This window comes from Plecotus auritus (genome assembly GCF_963455305.1).
Source record: "Plecotus auritus genome assembly, chromosome: 6".
NCBI classification, from domain to species: domain Eukaryota; kingdom Metazoa; phylum Chordata; class Mammalia; order Chiroptera; family Vespertilionidae; genus Plecotus; species Plecotus auritus.
In genome coordinates this window covers 8,802,602-8,820,679 of record NC_137773.1, presented here as the reverse complement: position 1 = coordinate 8,820,679, position 18,078 = coordinate 8,802,602, and the positions used below count along the sequence as shown (strand labels likewise).

Here is an 18,078-nt window from a genome sequence, read left to right as displayed (position 1 = left end):
AAGTTACCTGACTTCTCTGTGCCTCCATGTCTTCGCCTGTAAAGTGGGAATAATAACAGCGACTGCATTATAGGGTTGTTGTGACGATTAAATGAGCTAATGCATGAAAGGCGCACGGAAGAGTACCGGGCACACCGAAATGTCTGTGTGAGGGTTGGCTGTTATTGTTGCCATTGTATTAAAAGCTTTCTAAAATCCATAACTACAGTCCTTGGGCAGATTCTTTGCCCTTTTTTAAAACATCTATAAGAAACACACATTTTAGTGATTTCCTTACATTTCCTAAAATTGTGCTGCAAACAGCGGCAACAACAAAAAAATACAAGGCCATTTATCGTTGGCCTGATTTTACGCCAGGTAAAAGAGAGCCATCAGCCTGCAGTAAGTAACAAGTCCGTGCCCGCCGGCCTCCTAGGTGTTATTTGTATTTTTATGACTCTCCCGTGGCTATAAGGATGCTCAGTGGGTGTAGAAATTGGATGGTTAAAAATAACAAATAAGAAATCAAAGTCGTGCCTTTGTCCCTGTTTCCATACCCGGTAGGTACCACATTCATTATTTGCTGGGCAGCTGTGGGAATAGCAGCACCAGGTACAACAATTTGATTACCCTCCAAAAACCAAATTAAACCACTGGGCCTTCTTATTATAGTCGTCCCTGCCTTTGTGTAACACTTGTCACCCTCTTAATCCACCCGCGCACCTCGCTTCTGTCTTGCTGGGCTCTCTGTTCTGTCTCCTGCCGTCAGGAGGTGTCGGCTCCGTCCACATCGAGAGGCACAGACCCGCTCCAGCACTCGTCCACGGCGCTGTCATCGGCTTGGTTTTGGACCCTGGGCCACAACCAGCTGTTCCTTTGCTTGGGGACATGCCATCCATCCAGGGACTTGGGGCGTGGCTAGCAGGAAGCTTTGCCTTTCACCTGGCTGCCAAATCAAGGGCACAGTGAAGCAGCAGAGACTCCACACGGTGTAGTTATGCGTGCATTCAGCACATGGCTCTCCCACGGGCCCAGGGTGGGCACGGGGAAGGCAGCCACATAAAACCGAGTCACCGTTTCTGCGCACAGGAGGCGTAGCAGCCCCTGGGACGGTGGACATTAAACCGCTGGTTCTCAAACTCAGCCTCGCGTAGGAATCATCCGGGAAGCTCAAAAAACAAACATAACCATTGATGCCTGGGTCTCCTCTGCAGAGATTCTGTTTTAATGGGGGCGCAGCCTAGCATCGGGGTTGTTCCCAGCTCCCAGTTGATTCTCATGTGCAGCCAAGTTGAGACCGTGGCTTTTTAGAAGGAAGGCAGGTGCCGTGGCCAGACTCCCTGAGGCTGCGGAAGCAGGTCATGGGTGGGGGAGCCCGAGCTGGCGGTCTGGGGTCTCCCTAAGCAAATGCAGGCTGAGCCACTGAGGCACGGCCTCAGCCAAAGAGAGTGCGAGGGGCGGCTCTGAGGAATGGGGATCTGCACAGGCCAGAAGACCAGATGGCAGCCCTGTTCTAGAACCTGCAGGGCAGTGCGGCCAAAGGTCAGAGAGCAAAGCCCAGAGGGGAAGGAGGTGAGAAGGAGAGAACAGGAAAAGGCCAGAGAACTCTGGGCCTTGGAGGCCCTTTTAAAAATTTAGGTCTTAGTCCTGAAGCCATGGTCCTCACAGGGAGTAGACATCGAAGACCCCTCCCACCCCATGGCTTGTAAACATGCAGATTGCCAGGCCCCACCACTAGAGGTGCTGCCTCAGGGGATGGGATGGAGTCTAAGAATGTGCATCTGTGACACGCTCCCGGGTGACATTGCTGCAGCTGGTCCTCGACCCACACTCTGATCTAAAGAAGTGGGAGGAGGCTGGCCGGTGTGGCTCAGTGGTTGAGCATCAACCCAAAAACCAGGAGGTCACCATTCGATTCTAGTCAGGGCACATGTCTGGGTTTCGGGCTTGATCCTCAGTAGGGGGTGTGCAGGAGGCAGCCAATCAATGACTCTCTCTCATCATTGATGTTCCTATCTCTCTCTCCCGCTACCTTCCTCTCTCTGAAATCAATAAAAACATATCTTTAAAAAAATAAAATAAAGAAGTGGGAGGAACCCCAGGTGCATTCGCAGCAGGTGTCAGCACAGGCCGGGGTGAGGCTCACCCATCACTAGCCCACTAGGTGGAATAAAGAGAGGGGATGTTCCAAGGGGAGGGAGAAGCAGGCTCAGGCTTGTGTCGGGCCCAGCGCTATGGAGTGGCCATGATTCCGTCTGAGTTCACGGGGGAATCGACATGGCCTTTCCCTCCCAGAGAGCTATTTCTGGTTTCTATTGCCTAAACTCTCAAATTCCTCCCCCATGATCTTCTACTTAAAAAAAAAAAATTACTAAGAGCTTGAAGCATCAAAATAGCAAAAAAAAATTAGACATGTCTTTCTTTCCCCTTCTTCCTAAAATAAAAAAGGATTGCTTTTTTTTTCAGTTCATTTTTTCTGAGGCCGAGGCTAAGCCCGCTGCCTCCCTCTCCCAGGCAGACGGAAAGGATGCTGATCAGTGAGAATGCAGGTGCGTGCAGGAAATGTGCAGAGTAGACAGCTGGATGCAGATTTACATCACCTGCGGAGGCTCTGCCGGTCTGCTGCTGCTGGGCAGAGGGGCGGGATTTCTGCCTGCCGAGCAGAAGATGAGCAGTAGACCGTGCAAAGGACCACTGGCCTTCCTGCCCTCCTGCCCCAGCATCCCCCACACTAGCCTCTGTGCAGACCCTGAAAGGCATCAGATGCTGTGGGAACAAACAGAAACATCTGCCTCTGGATTTTTCATGTCTTTTCCACCAAAGTGGGGGCAGCTGTTCAAACTCAGATTCATGGCTGAGTGTCCCTGCCAATTTGTGCCTGGAAACAGAGGCCCTCTGCCGTGAGCAAGAGGGACAGCCCTGCCGTTTTCCTGAGACTGGAATGCTTCCTTGGCAGCCCGTCTTCTAAAATTAGTTGGCGTTTTCCCCAGAGTGTTTCGAAGCACCAGATTAATTTTCTGAGCATTTGCCACTGCTGCTTCGTATAAATGACCACTGAACCCCTGGTGATCCCTGGTCCCCAACATCTCAGCTGTTCGCAACCTTAAAGAGCCTCAGAATGCGGGCGTGGACTCTTACCTATTTCCAGTGCGTGGCTGCGCCTTGATTCCAATAATGCACAGCTCTCAGAAAACAGTGATATTTAAAACAGTTTGGGGAGCCCAGCCAGTGTGGTTCAGTGGTTGAGCATTGACCTATGAACCAGGAGGTCATGGTTTGATTCCATGTCAGGGCACATGCCTGGGTTGCTGGCTTGGTCCCCAGTAGGGGGTGTGCAGGAGGCAGCCAATCAATGATTTTTCTCTCATCATTGGTATTTCTATCTCACTATCCCTCTCCCTTCCTCTCTGAAATCAATAAGAATATTTTTTAAAAATAATCCTATATAATAAAAGCCTAATATGTAAATCGACCGAATGGCAGAACAACCAGCGGAATGACTGTTCGCTGTGATGCGCACTGACCACCAGGGGGCAGACATTCAACACAGGAGCTGCCCCCAGCCCGCAGGCCTCAGGCCAGCCAAGGCAGGTGCCAGTGGAGCGCGCCCCCCAACCCCGATCACCCCACCAGCCGCCCCTCAGATCGGCCCTGATTGCCGGCCAGGCCTAGGGACCCTACCCATGTATGAATTTCATGCACCAGGCCTTTAGTGATAAATAAAATAAAATAAAATAAAACAAAACAATTGGGAGAGAGGGAGTTCCCTAATTAACATGCAAAAGTACAATTCTGCTCAAGAGAAAAGGCCACCATTGATTCTACTTCAACCCTCAGGATTGCCCTTAGCTTCAGTGGGGTTTGTCCTCTCTCAAGCTGGATTCTCATGGTGGCCAAAGGGAAGGCTCTAGTCCCTTTCCTGATCTGAAGGGGAGGCCAAGGGAATGCATGGAAGAAAACGCCTACTGCTAATTATAATACCTGTGACAGCAAAAATCATAGCAGCACAAACAGGTGCTATCTACTGAGCATTTAGCAGGGGTCCTCAAACTTTTTAAACAGGGGGCCAGTTCACTGTCCCTCAGACCGTTGGAGGACCGGACTATAGTTTTAAAAAAAAAAAACTATGAACAAATTCCTATGCGCACTGCGGGCCCGAGACGAGTCGGCTGCTAAGCAGGACAGGCAGCGGCACCCAGCGGGCCGGATAAATGTCCTCGGCGGGCCGCATGTGGCCCGCAAGCCGTAGTTTGAGGATGCCTGATTTACAGTGTTCCGAGCTCTGGGCTAAAACCTTTGCCTTTGTCATTTCATTTAACCCTTCTGGTATCTGACAAAGTATTACCATCAACCCTGCTAAGTTATTCACTCAACAAACGTTTAGTGTCTGTTATGTGCCAACTGTTCTTCTCGACACTGAGGGTGTCTCATTGAACAAAAGGCGCACAAATCCCAGCCTTACAGCAGGTTGTATTCCGTTGGGAGGGACCATAAATAAGATTAATTAGCGAGATGTATCATTTTACTAACGGGTGAGAGTTGAGTCGACCAGCTCTAGGTGACACAGACAGCAGACACAGGTTTTAAGCCCAGAACTCTCTGACTCCACACAAGGTTAAGGTTTTCTCTTGATCCAGAAAAGACCTTCCGCGGGGCATTAATCCAGGACGCGGCAGCTCTCCTCGTGGTCTCTGGCAGCGGCAGCGAGCAAGAGCTGCTCGCTTGTCCGGCTCTGCTTGTCATCCGTCTTCATTTCCACGCAGCCTGGACTGTGTTCGCACTTGCATTTCTATCGGGGCAGGGTGCTGGCCTCTCTGCTATTCTCAGGTGTGCTTGATGCTGAACGTTAACATGCTACTTCTCTTTCCATACCCCTTCCACAGCATTAGGCACGTCTTTCTACCTCTAAACTGCTGCACACGGCGGAACATCTCTTGATGCTTTTTTAGAAAAGCCTTTTATGGTAATTATAGCTTTCTTCAGGCGCGTTTATGCTCCCCTTTTTACTGTGCTGTAGATGTTATTTTGCTCATGCCTAATTTTCGTTAGGCCAAAAAGCCTGCCTACATAGGAAGTATGTCGATGGAGGGTTGTTTTTTTTGGGGGGTGGGGAAGGGGGAGGGGAGTGGTCAGGTTGGTTGTGGTTTTTTTAGTGTTTGAAATTTTATTATATAGTGTAAAAAAGCCTTGGAAACTATTTCATTTCTACTCTGCCAAAGGCATCGGAGATGCAGATTTCAGTCAGAAGTCATTCATTCATTCATTCATTCATTCATTCCACTGACTATTGAATACTAGCAATCCAAGAGTCAATGAGGCAGATGTGGTCCCTGTCCAGACAGTTACATCATCATAACAGGAGTGCCCAGGGCTGGTGTTCAGTTGTACACTGCACAGTTCTAGGGGCACGGTTCAAATTGTAGTTAATAATGATGTGAATGTTTATTACAACAATGTTCCAATAGATAACTGTAAACTGCCTTAAGGAAGGGCCCCTACATGAGCTAGCTAGTATCAAGGAGGTACCAGACCATTGCCATACATTGTGGTAGTTGGGATAACATAGGATAGGGTAAAGGTATCTGACAGGTGTAGCTAGTCTGGATTTGAGAGCTTTGGAAAGACTTCCTGGAGATGAATTCTGAGTGGGAATCAGAAGGATAGGTTGAAGTTGGGCAGATGAGGAAAGGAAAAAGGAAATCGGGCCAATGGCTTCCATTGGACCAAAGCCTAAAGGGATATTGAGATAGGCTGGCATGGTGAGAACCAGGTCATATAAGATTTTAAAGCAGGTTAAGGATTTCAGACTTCACCCTGGGGTCAGTGGAAAGCTGTAGAATTTTTCCAGCAGTGTCAGGAACAGAGAGAAATGGATCATGATGCAAGACTGGAGGCAGGGAGGCCAGGTAGGGGGTTTGACAAGAGTCCGGTGCAATGTTGAGCATGGCTTGGGTTAACATAGTGGCAGTAGGGATGGGGGTGGAGGGCAGGTTCCAGAGACATGGAGGAGGAAGGACAGGTAGGAGTTGGTTGTTGCCTAAATACATGAGGTGAGAGAGCTGGTGGGAGGGAGGGTGGAAAAGGAGGAGGACTCCAAGGTTTCAGGCTTGGGCAGTGGGGTACCTAGAAGTACCATTCATTGATCAAGGGATCAGAGTTTGTGGGGGGAGGAAGACAAAGGAGCTGAAGTCTATGTAGTTTGAGATGCTTGTGAGTGAACAGATGGAGATGTTGAGATGCAAGTTGGAGTCCAGGTGTGGAGTTGAAAATTCAGGAGTCATCTGAGTATAAGGGAGTATTTGGGCTTGTTTGTTTTTAGTCCCAAAATTTCTGCCATGGCCAGTTTTGTTCAGTGGTTAGAGCGTCAGACCACAGACTGAAGGGTCATGGATTCAATTCCGGTCAAGGGCATGTACCTCAGTTGCAACTCTAATTTTTGTTAAGGCAAAAAGCCTGCCTATGGTAACTGTGCCAATAGATTTTCATTCCTACTGGTTGGAATTTTGAGTGTAGAAATTCTTGGAAACTGTTCCATTTCCACTCTGCCAAAGGCATTGAAAGTGTGACAGAATAAGCCAAAGATATCACTGATGCCCTTGAAAGTTCTCCCTGGGAGGTAGACTTTGACTTTGAGAAGGAGGCCATGCTATCTTCTCAGGACTCTCAGGAGAGGCTACAGGTAAGGGCCAGGCTGAAATAACCTAGCGCTACTGACTGCTTTCCATTCATTCAGGTGCCTACTATGTGCGTGCCATGAGGCCAGGCCCTGGGCTCCAACAGCAAACAAGGAAGTCTCGGGCCTCAGGGAGCTTCAGGTCTAGGGCAGGGCTTCTCAGCCTCAGCACTATTGATATCTGGGGCTGGATCAGTCTTTGTTATGAAAACTCACCGATGCATTGTAAGATGCTGAGCAGTGGCATCCTCCCCAAATGTGATCATTGAAAGTGTCTCCAGCCCTAGCTGGTTTGGCTCAATAGATAGAGCGTTGGCCTGTGGACCAAAGGGTCCCGGGTTCGATTCCGGTCAAGGGCACATACCTTGGTTGCAGGCTCCTCGGGCCCTGGCCCTGGTTGGAGGCAACCAATCGATGTGTTTCTCTCACATCAGTGTTTCTCTCTGTCTTTCCCTCTCTCTTCCACTCTCCCTAAAAATCAATGGAAAAATATCCTTGGGTGAGGATTAACATCAGCAATAACAACAACAACAAAAATGTCTCCAGGCATTGCCAAATGTTCCCAGAGGGAACGATGGGGGACAAAGTTGCCTCAGTGGAGAATTATTGATCGAGGCTCATGAGAGAGAAGTCTCCAGCCAGCCAGCTCTCTAGCTGCACAAAGAACTAAACACCTGTGCCCTGAAGCCTTCTGCATCATGCTCTGGGAGACGGGCACTCAGGGAGTCAGCAGTGCTAGCCTGAAATCCAGAAGTCTCCTACGGGAGCCCTCTTGGATCCCAAGTAGGAGCCCATAGGCCCAGTCCAACTCCAGTGACAGGATCTTCCCCAGGGAAAAGCCAGCATCCGATAACCCATTTGCCCTCCAGACTAATTGCTCCCTACATTTGTTTTCCCTTAAGCAGAAGCTGGCTTTGCACTTTAAAGACACAATGCATCGCAGCATCCTCAGAAGGCCACCAGCAGAATGAACTTGTGCTGGGGGTAGCTTGGGGTTGCCTAGCAACACCACGCACCTACCAAGGCTGCTTTCTTCCTCTTCAAGCTAAAAGCAAAGTCCTGTCCATTAATTCCCAGCTGCCCCGAAACTTCTCAGAGATTTGCCAGCTTCCTACTGTTCGTGTTTTCATCTTCCTCATATGATGTGGAGAAAACCCGCTACTGTGGTCTGTTTATCTCACTTCAGTTGGTCGGGAAGGAGAAAAAAAAAATCAAGAGAGAAAGAGAAAGCAGGGTTGGTGGGGGAGGGGGGAGGTGAGCCTCATTCAATCTAGGAGCATACGTATTTTGAGTGCATATCTCTGACTGGCATGCTAGTGTTCTTTGCAAATTTAAATTGTATGTAGTAGACGTGGGTTTCCTACAGAATAAGGCTTCTCTTGAGACTTTGGGCATGATTTTAATCAAACATGAGACCTCAAAGTAGCTGAATAGCAAAGCCCATATAATAGATGGCACGCTGAGCAAATGTAGGTGGGTCTGTCATTTAGTGTCCTCTCTGAGATCCGCTCCGCAAAACTGGACTGGTGGAAACTGTACAGCTGGAGGTGGCTGGAGGCTGGAGGCATTCTCTTTTCCTGGAGGACCTGGGAAATGTCCCTGGGGCTTTTCCTCCGGAGTTCCCTTTTGCTCCTGCAGAAATGTCTGTGTCATTTCTCTGAAAGTGGGGGTGGCTTCCCCTCCCGGCACTGTCACAGTAAGAACAGGGAGTGTCTCCCGGGTGTTGCAGGCTGGGCCACGGTCACTTCCTTGGTAGGGAAGGAATGGACATGTGAATCTGGGCTTTGCGAGGGCCACGCAAGCCTGGTGCTTCGTGTGCACGCTGGATGCGGTGCAGGTTGTGCAGCAAAAAGAAAACAGAGTCCCCAGGACCTTCTTTCTCTTCTCAAGACGGCGCAGCCTCCTTAGAGACTTGCCCACACAGAGCTTCTCCTGTGGCTTACCCTGCTCTCTCATCCTGACCCAGGCCACATGGGAAAGGATGGGAGAGAAGCCGCATCTAGGAGTAAAACTTCTTAGAGAAGTAAATTTCAACTCAATTTCAGACCCTCCAGACCCTTCCTGTTAGGAGGAGTCCTTTAAATTCCCACCACTGCTGCATGCCCTCTTTTGGTTTCCTGGAATTCTGGTGTAGGCTACTGGAGAGGAGAGAGAGAAAATGCCAGGGGGAGGCCTCTGGAATGCTTCAGATTCAGAAGATTTGGGCCAGAAAGGCTTCAAATCAATTACCTCCATCATTTCAAAGCTCTTGATCCCTCTGCCATGACCCAATCCACCCTACACTTTGTGTGGTTTAAAAAGAGATTAAAAGAGCTCTAGCTGATTTGGCTCCATGGATAGAGCGTTGGCCCAAGGACTGAAGGGTCCCGAGTTGGATTCTGGTCAAGGACACCTACCTCATGTGGGAGTCAACCAATCGATGTGTCTCTCTTGCATCGATGTATCTCTCTCTCTCTGTCTCTCACTCTCTCCATAAAAATCAATGGAAAAATATTGTCAGGTAAGGATTAACAAAAAGAAAGAGATTAGGAGAGAGAGAGAGGGAAATGGAGATAGAGATATCGGCAGATGAAGAGATAGAATTAGAGAGACAGAGAGATGCAGGAAAGTTAACTTTTTGGGGGGGTGAAATTAATGGTCATTTGGGATATATAAATGACATAAGAAAACGAATCTAGATTACGACTGTAAATTTACTAGGAGTCACTGCTTTGTACACTTAAAGCAGGTGCATTTTATGGTATGGAAATTATGCCTCAATAAAGCTCCTAAAATTAAGAAAATTTTTTTTTTAAATTATCTGGGAATTCTTGCCAGCAAGTAGGTTTTGCGAGTGTGGCCACATCCTACCGACTCTGTGCGTCTCTCCACATCTCATAAAGGGCGGCGGAGCCACAAGGGAGACATCCCTTCTCGCTATGGCGCCTCAGTCCTTCTTCTTTCTTCGTGCAGGCTCTGCGTACGGAGGCTCAGGTCAGGACAGTGTAGCTGCCCTTGGTCTGGGTGCTGGAGCGATTAGGGAATTAGGTAGGCTGCTGATTTCACACATATCCTCCCTTTCCCCCCGAAAAAAGAAGACCACAATATAAGCATTATTTGCACCCCACTGCCCACCACCCCCCCAGGCACACGTCCATTCCTCCGTCCTGTCTCTCAGCACCTTCTCCTTCACAGGCCTCAGGTCCTGCAGTGCTTTGAAGGCATGCCATGAGTAGGTTGAGTGGTAAGCAGCCAACATTTTAAAGTGCCCCTGGAAACTAAATATTACAAAACGGTGCAAATAGCCAGCAGAACCATCCAGTTCTTAGCCATCAGAAACCCATGAGAATCACATATAAGTTTATCTTTAAAATTCTGAAAGATGGGGGGCACTTTGGCTCCTTCCTGGGTTAATACGGAATTTTCTCTCTTCTGCGGAAGACACATCTAAAAAAAGAAAGAAAAGAAAAATACATGTTTTTTTTAAGGTAGCATCCATCCTGAGCCAGTGGCTGGAAATAACAGCCTAGCCTAGTCCTATTGTAAGCGCAGAGCTAGTTTAGTTTTCTGGACTGCTCCCCACTTTGGGAAGGTTGCCTCAGTCCCCTACACACAGGTCAGTGTCATTGGGGCTCCCCTGCATCTGGGACCCCACTTCGTCTTGCACCTGCATGCATTGCCTGCTTCCCTGACTCCCCGGCAGGCACAGCCCCACTCTGAGGCTGGCCCAGCGGCTGCCTGTGACCTTGCTCCCCCTTTGCATGGCTCCCCTGCTGCCCCAGCGCGGCCTCACGTCCCTCTTTCTCATCCTCTCCGTTTCTCCAACCAGATGGCTGCCCCGATCTGTGCAACGGCAATGGGAGATGCACACTGGGTCAGAACAGCTGGCAATGTGTCTGCCAGACCGGCTGGAGAGGGCCCGGATGCAACGTTGCCATGGAAACCTCCTGTGCTGATAACAAGGATAATGAGGGAGGTGAGCAAGCGTCTTCTAATTCCCAGCCCCTCAAGAACAGAGCATGGCATCTATATGGTCGTCACGAGTCATTTTTCCTGAAAGATCTCCCCTATACTACTGTCAGATGTTGTCGTGACATTTCCTTTGAAGCAAACGCAGTGTCCTCGGGCCAATGGGGGCTCCTGGAGACGTGGGCTGCAGGCGCCGGGGTTTGATGTGGCTTTGGATTCTCAAGTACACATGCACAGAAAGGTGGCTGGGCCCTGGCTCTGCCTTCGGGTAACCCGTCCTGCCAGACCCTTCAGGCCTGGGAGTTACAAACACATCTCTGCCACTGGTGACCAAATGCGCCTCCCGCTGTGCTGAGCTGTCTAAGTGATGCATCCCTTCCTATAGCCCTAAGGGATGTTACTTCACAGATGAGGAAACCGAGGTCTAGAGAGCAGTTATGTATCTGTCTAAAGATAATTCAGACACAGCCTGGCCGGTGGGACTCAGTGGTTGAGCGTTGACCTATGAACCAGGAGGTCACGGTTTGATTCCCAATCAAGGCACATGCTTGGGTTACAGGCTCGATCCCCAGTATGGGGCAAGCAGGAGGCAGCCAATCAATGATTCTCATCATTGGTGTTTTTATCTCTCTCTTCCTTTCTGTTCCTCTCTCTGAAATCAATGATAGATGGATACATACATACATACATGATAGATAGATAGATAGATAGATAGATAGCTCAGTCACTAATAGTAAAATTGGGGCCAAATCTAGCACAGACTTCAGAGTCCACTTTCTAACCAGTGGTTGACAAATGACAGCCTGCTTTTGTACAGGTCTAAAAGCTGAAAATAGTTTTTAATGGTTGAGGGGGGGAAATCTAAGGAATAAAATTTCATGACAAGTGAAGATTATGCGGAAGTGACATCTCAGTGTCCATATATAAAGTTTTACTGGAACAGAACCATGCCTGTCCAGTTATGTCTGAGCCATAGCTACTTTCACCCCGGAGGTCAGCCCTGAGTGACCACATGGCTGACAAAACCTGAGCTATTTTTCTCTCGGGTGTTATTTTACTGGAAAAGTTCGCCGACCCCTGTTTTAACCTCTGAGCTGAATTTTCCTGTAATTCCCTGACGGCGTGCTAAGATTCTGGGAGCAAATAGGACTGTGGTGGAATATGGGCCACCTGAATTCCTGAGAACAGCGTGCCATGTTCCCCGAACATGAGTACAAGTGTGGGATCCACCAAAATTGTTCCAGGTGTGAGAGGACCCATGCGTCGATTGCTGGATTTAACGAAGGTGTGTATGTCCTGCTCCGTGCCGATCCCTGCGTGCTGAAATGTCAGCCCCTGCACAGGGGGTCAGCTCCAGGGGTGTCCAACGTGAAGCGCTGTCCCTCTGGGGGAGACTGAGAGTGTGAGACACTCCATCTTTATAGTCCTCATCCTCTTACTAGGCACTGCAGTTTCCACAGTGTGTTACTGCAGTTGCACATGTATGTAACGTGTACATAAACAAACGTACCTACACAGTAGGAGTGCACCCAGCAGAAAAGGGCGTATAGGCCTGACACAGCTCGTTCATTCATTTCCCTTCCTGAAACAGCCAGAACAGAAGGCACTTACCTTCCTTTTAGAGTGAGGTGAGACATAACACAATGCGTGTGTGTTTTTTCAAGGGTGAGAGGCCACATCGCACCCCTTTTCCCGTAGGGTTCCCTGTTGTCGCTCCCGGTCCCTGGTGGTCTCACGGAGCCTAGCGGTTGCTAAGACCAGCTCCTTCCTCTTCTGGAAACAAGCTGCCCCTTCCCTGTTGCAGTGTCAGCAGCTGAGCGCTGAGCCAGAGGCTGGAATCCGCACACGGCGGAGGGGGACTCAGCCTCCCCAGGAAGCCTTGCGCAGCCCCCAGCCCTCCCGGCCAGCCCTACCCGGGATCCAGGCTCCCACCAGGAGAAAACCGAAATCCCCCAGCGGTAGAGCTGTTGGAGGCCTGGTAGGCGCTTCCGGACTCCCCAGTGGGCACAGGTCAGGGTCCCTCCCAGCGGGCAGAGGCAGAGCGCAGAGGCAGAGCGGCAGGCCACAAAAGCCAATGAGGCGGTGATTATGTTAAAGACAATCAAGGCCTTGTTGTGGGAACCTCCCAAGGAAGTCATTAACCGCCAAGAAAAAAAAAAAAAAAAAAAAAACAGGCTCTGCACAGTGTTTATAAAAAGAAACTCCCAGCTCATTCATTGTTGCTTATGTCAGGTGAGCCGCAGACACAGATTCTCTCTCACCTGGCAGAAGCAATTCACAATTAACAGTTCTTTTTTGGGGAGGCGATTCCTCTGTGCGGAGTATCCTTTTTATGGCTAATTACTTCCCGGGGAGGTGTGCTAAGCACTTGGCTGTTTATTGATAAATATTAGTTACTCCTCATCTACTCCAGATCCAATCCTGCAGCACGATAATTGAGTCACTTGTTTGTGTTTGTTTCGGGTGGGGGTGGGAATTCTGCCCCAGGCTCTGCCCTGTTGGGGAGTTCTCAGAACGGGCTCTCTGTGGGCTTTTAAACGTGGTGGTGGGTCCGAGCAGGCACCCTGCGAATGCCGCACCCCCTTCCTCCCAGCAGCTGCGAGGAACGCATTTCTTACACACCTCGTGATGGGGGAAATAACAGAGCACTCTTCCAAAGTGAGCTGGGAGAGACCAATCATTTTCCCACCTAGGAGCACTTTACGTTTTTTTAAAAAAAAAAACCTCAGTTTAATGTGCTAGATAGCGATACGAATACGAATATGGATATTGAAGCCCTGAACAGCCTTTTCCACCTGGGAGAGTGAAGCCCCTAGTACCAGCAGTTCTGAAACTCGAGCTTACAGCAAAACCACCCACAGGGCTTGCATGGACACAGATTGGCAAGCCCCCACCCCCAGGGTTTCTCATTCTCTAGGCCCGGGAGAGGGGTGGGAGGCAAGAATTTGAATTCCTAGTAAATTTCGGGGGGATGCCCACGCAGGTTCTTTCTGAGAACCACTGTCTTAAGACGTCCATTATACCCAATGAGTGAACTTCTCCCCGATGCATCTAGAATGGTACTAAGTGCCTTCCTTAGACAACTTGAGAAAATGTTCAAATCTTTTCAGTAGCCTGTGCTGCTCAGAGGAGAAAACTTGTTGCCTTGGAATTGTTACAGAAACCCAGAGAAAAACCAAGCATCGCTTAGAGAAATGGAGTCACACTGTATTATTATTACACGCAGGCCCAGAGAAAAATGCCTTTCAAATTCTGGGCAAAGAAACATGGAGGAAGCTTTCCTATTTATACTTTTTCTAGCTCTTTGTCTCCCAAATAAGGGGTTTTCCAGTCCCCTTTGCAAGTTCTTAAAGAGCCCTATGTGCTGGGGCTTTGAGACCTCAACCAAAGGCCTGGCCTGGCACCAGAACTGATAACTTAGTCCAGGGAAGGTTTATGGCCTCTCTGGAATGGGAGTAGTCTTATTTTCCTTATAATTTAAGCAAGCATTTACAGAAGCCAAAATAGCAGGGTTAAATTTTCAAACAGCAGTTTTTATATAAGATGGATGCTTCAGAATAGCCCACAAAAGCAATGTTGCCGCTTCCCTACCTCCTTACTCCCATCACTTTCAACATCTCCCAACGCCCCGGCCAGGTGACGGCTAACTTAACCTCAGGAAGCCCTGGCTGCTCCGGAAGGGCCAAGCTTTGCCTGCCGAGGCCCCGAAGAAATAAGTAGAAACGATTTAGACACGCCTGCAAGCAGACCGCCTTTTTAACAGTGAGAAGTCTCCACGTGCACTGCTCACCCCAATTTGAAAAAGAAGAGACTCTGAGAAATATTTTTGCTTACAGAAGGCAAATACCAGCTCATTAAAGTCTGAGAAAGCACACAACATGTGCAGCAAGTGACAGGCGAATAATATTTAATTATCACCGCCAAGACCGAGGTGTGAGCTTTGGTTCCTCACTGCCAGGGGTAGGAGAGAGGGTGTGGATTTCCTCTAAAAGTGGGAGCCGGGAGGTGGGGAGGTGTTGTTAGACTGTCTTGCCTGGAGTGACAGTCCTTACTCCTTCCCTACACCCCTTTATCACCCCGAACTCAGTGTCCGGAGCCCCAGCCCTCTGTCTATGCAAAGCCCAACTCCTATCACTTCAAGCCAGCCTGGGGGTCCGCCTGAGGCTCCCACAGAATCCTAGCCCAGTGGTCGTAAAACTCATTAGTCAACAGAGCCAAATATCAACAGTACGATTGAAATTTCTTTTGAGAGCCGAAAACCGACTTCTGCACATGGGCCACGAAGTTTCAATCGCACTGTACGTGCACGCCCACACGTGGTATTTTGTGGAAGAGTCACACTCAAGGGGCCAAAGAGCCGCATGTGGCTCGCGAGCCGCAGTTTGCTGACCACCGTCCTATCCTATCCGACGCCCTGTCCAGTCTGTGGGTGGAGTCCTAAGTGGGGAGGGGAGGAGAAAGCCCTTCCTAAGCTGAGCCTGTCCACAGGTCACCCTTGCATCATGTAACTCCTTCCTACACTCGGGGCTGTCTTTGTTCCCTCTGTTCTGCTTCAAGACAGCCCTGAAGTTAGACCTCTTCTTCCTTCCCCTGTCACTTCCTTGGTTTCAGAATCGGTGACACTAATATCATAGGGTTAAGAGCCTGGGGTCAGGAGGCAGTCTTTGTATCCTGCTTTTGTAAGTCATTGTGCCCCTCAAAGCCTCAGTTTTCCTGTCTGTAAAATGGGCTTCATGGTGCCTCCTCCATTAGCGGACAGGTGTGCCTCCTCCATTAGCGGACAGGTGTGACGTCTCCGCGAGAAAATGCATGCAATACATTTTACAAGCGCCTGGCTCAGAGGGTACTCTCATGTGTTGGCTGCTGCTAGCTTTCACCTCAGTCGTATTGTTATTTTGTAGAACAAATGCTAAATCCACATAGATGGAGCTCAACCAACAGTATTCCCACAGCACATAACCCCTGAGGTTCTAACTAGGGCTCAGCACACTTTGGTGCTGCATAACCACACTGGAGAGCTGGTTTAAAATTTAGATTTCCAGGCCCTCACCTTTCAGGTTCCTATTTATTAAGTCATATATGGGATCCAGGAATCCACATTTTGACCAGGCACTCAGAGAATTCTGATGCATGTGGTCTGCAGATCGTGTTTTGAAAAAATAACTTGTTTAAACAATGGTTTCCCATGGTGGGCTGACCCAGCCCAATATCACAGTGTCTACGCCCCAAACACCTGCCCCTAGAATTCCCAAAACTAGGAGTGAAGTGAGAGGAGGGGAATTTTATTTCAAGAAGAAATGAGCAATTGAAAAAACTGTGAACATATTTTCATGTTTATTTCCTGAGTGAATAACTTCAGTGTACTTTAAAAGTGCTCTGTATTCCTAGTTGAAGAGGTGACTGATGTTTGTTTCTGAATTTAAAAAGTGTCATTAAGTGTGAATCCATCCATCCATCCATCTATCCATCATTAGCCATTCGTGGTTTACCAAACATTTGTTGAGCGTTTACTAAATGTTAGACTTTGGAAATACTAAGACAAATATGACACGTGTCCACAAAGAGCTCGCATCCCTCTAAAAAGATAAGATGTATAAACATGTTGTTATTATTATTTGAATCCTGTGTGTGAGGCGTGATGGGCATGAAGCACCTTAGTAGAGTAGGAGTGTAGGGAATCGAGGGTCGTGGAGTGGGGTGTCGGCCGCAGGACAGGAGGGAAGGCCCGTCACAGTGGTGAGCCCAGCATCTTCAGCCTGCCTCCCTGGAGGGCCTTCTAAACCTCAGACCTGTGTGATCAGTAAATCTGAGGTGAGGATCCTCTGCCCACCAGCAGCTTTCCCATTTCTCTGCCTGAACTAAGGACTCAGAACAGCGTTTCCCAGCCCACCTCCATCTGCGAGGCCTGATTCCTTGTTCTCCCAAGGAAGCTGCCTTGGGTGGAGAGATGAGGATGCTGGCCTGCGCTCCGTGCACTCCAGCCAGGTCTAAATGAGGAGGAATAACACTGGAGTCTGTCCAAAGCACTTGGAACCGACGAAACCCTCCCCTTGCCCACTGCCTCCTCCCTCCCCTCCCCATCCCATAACCATCCAAATTGGTTTGACATGATTCAGGGATGCTATTCCGGCATTTATCTCAATTGTTAATTAATAACTCACCTTGTCGGTGCATTGAGCAGAGCCAAGCTCGGGACTTCAGGGACTCTGGAAGAGTTATGGTTCTCAAGTCCAAATAGTCTCGTTTCTTCGTCCAGTGAGAGATAAAGCTTGGTGGACCCATTGTAAATGCCTTGATTAATGTGTGCAAATCATGTTGATGGATTGGTTGGGAGGGGGACAGCTTATAAGTGCAGCAGTGCTCTATTAATTGGGTTGGATTGAGGATTCCCCTTGCAGTCCAAAGACCTGTGGCAAATGTAGCTGGAGCCATAAACAGAGTCCCCGATTAGCTCCCGAGAGGAAAGCAGTATATCTAATGCTTCAGAAGAGAACTTGGCCTTGAGGCCACTGCCAGCTGGCCAGGCGCTGGTCTCTCTTCTTTGGGAGGCAGCAGAACAAGCCCCACCTGAAATCCTCGTGGACCACAAGGTAACGGGGCGCTGAAAGTGTTCCGGATCTTTCTGCTGAAAGGAGATCTTTGACTTTCTGGGCGTATTTGAGTAGAGAACCTTCTGTTCTGGGCATGATGGGCGTGAAGCACCTTAGTACAGTTCTCTTTTATTCTATTGAGGTTAACCAAAAATGATAGAATCCATGTTTTTGCATATAAAAAATATCACCAGTAAGATTTTTTAAAATATATTTTATTGATTTTTTTACAGAGAGGAAGGGAGAGGGATAGAGAGTTAGAAACATCGATGAGAAACATCGATCAGTCGCCTCCTGCACAGCCCCTGCCGGGGATGTGCCCGCAGTCAAGGTACATGCCCTTGACCAGAATCGAACCTGGGACCCTTCAGTCCGCAGGCAGACGCTCTATCCACTGAGCCAAACCGGTTAGGGCCACCAGTAAGATTTTTGAGGGCTGGCATGGACCGAGCACCGTGCTGAGCTGAATACCAACCTAGGTACTGGGAACAGACAGCCATAGGCCTCTCTGCAGCTGCTCCACCCTCACCCTCTCTTCCTCCCCATGGCAGCCAGAGGGAGGGATTTAAGTTGTAAATCAGATCATGCCCTCAAATCATTCCTCATGTAGTTAAGAGTCAAGATCAAATGTTTCCCCTTGGCCTAGAGGCCTTCGATAAGCATCTTCTGACTTCTCTCTCACTACCCCCACCCCCACCCCCACAGCAACTCTGCTCACTCGCTCTGACCTGCCTCCCCCTCCTGCAGGTGCTAAGCTTATGCTAAGATCAGAAATGCTCTGACCTTGGCATTCTGTGTGACTGGCTCCCATTGGTCACTCTCAGTTCTCAGCTCAAACATGGGCTCCCCGAAAAGGCTGTCTTCACCTGGGAAGTCCACCTCTGCCTC

The 18,078-nt window shown here is 49.1% G+C and overlaps 1 protein-coding gene across 6 annotated transcripts in view; it reads left to right on the top strand.

Moving 5' to 3' along the window:
- The window catches only part of TENM2 (teneurin transmembrane protein 2), a 1,211,371-nt gene that overhangs the window by 1,098,138 nt on the left and 95,155 nt on the right, over positions 1–18,078 (top strand). For all 6 annotated transcript variants that reach the window (XM_080675628.1, XM_080675627.1, XM_080675626.1 and 3 more), the window contains one exon: positions 10,461–10,607. In XM_080675628.1, coding sequence (XP_080531754.1) covers positions 10,461–10,607 — 147 coding nt within the window. The remainder of the gene's footprint in view (positions 1–10,460; positions 10,608–18,078) is intronic.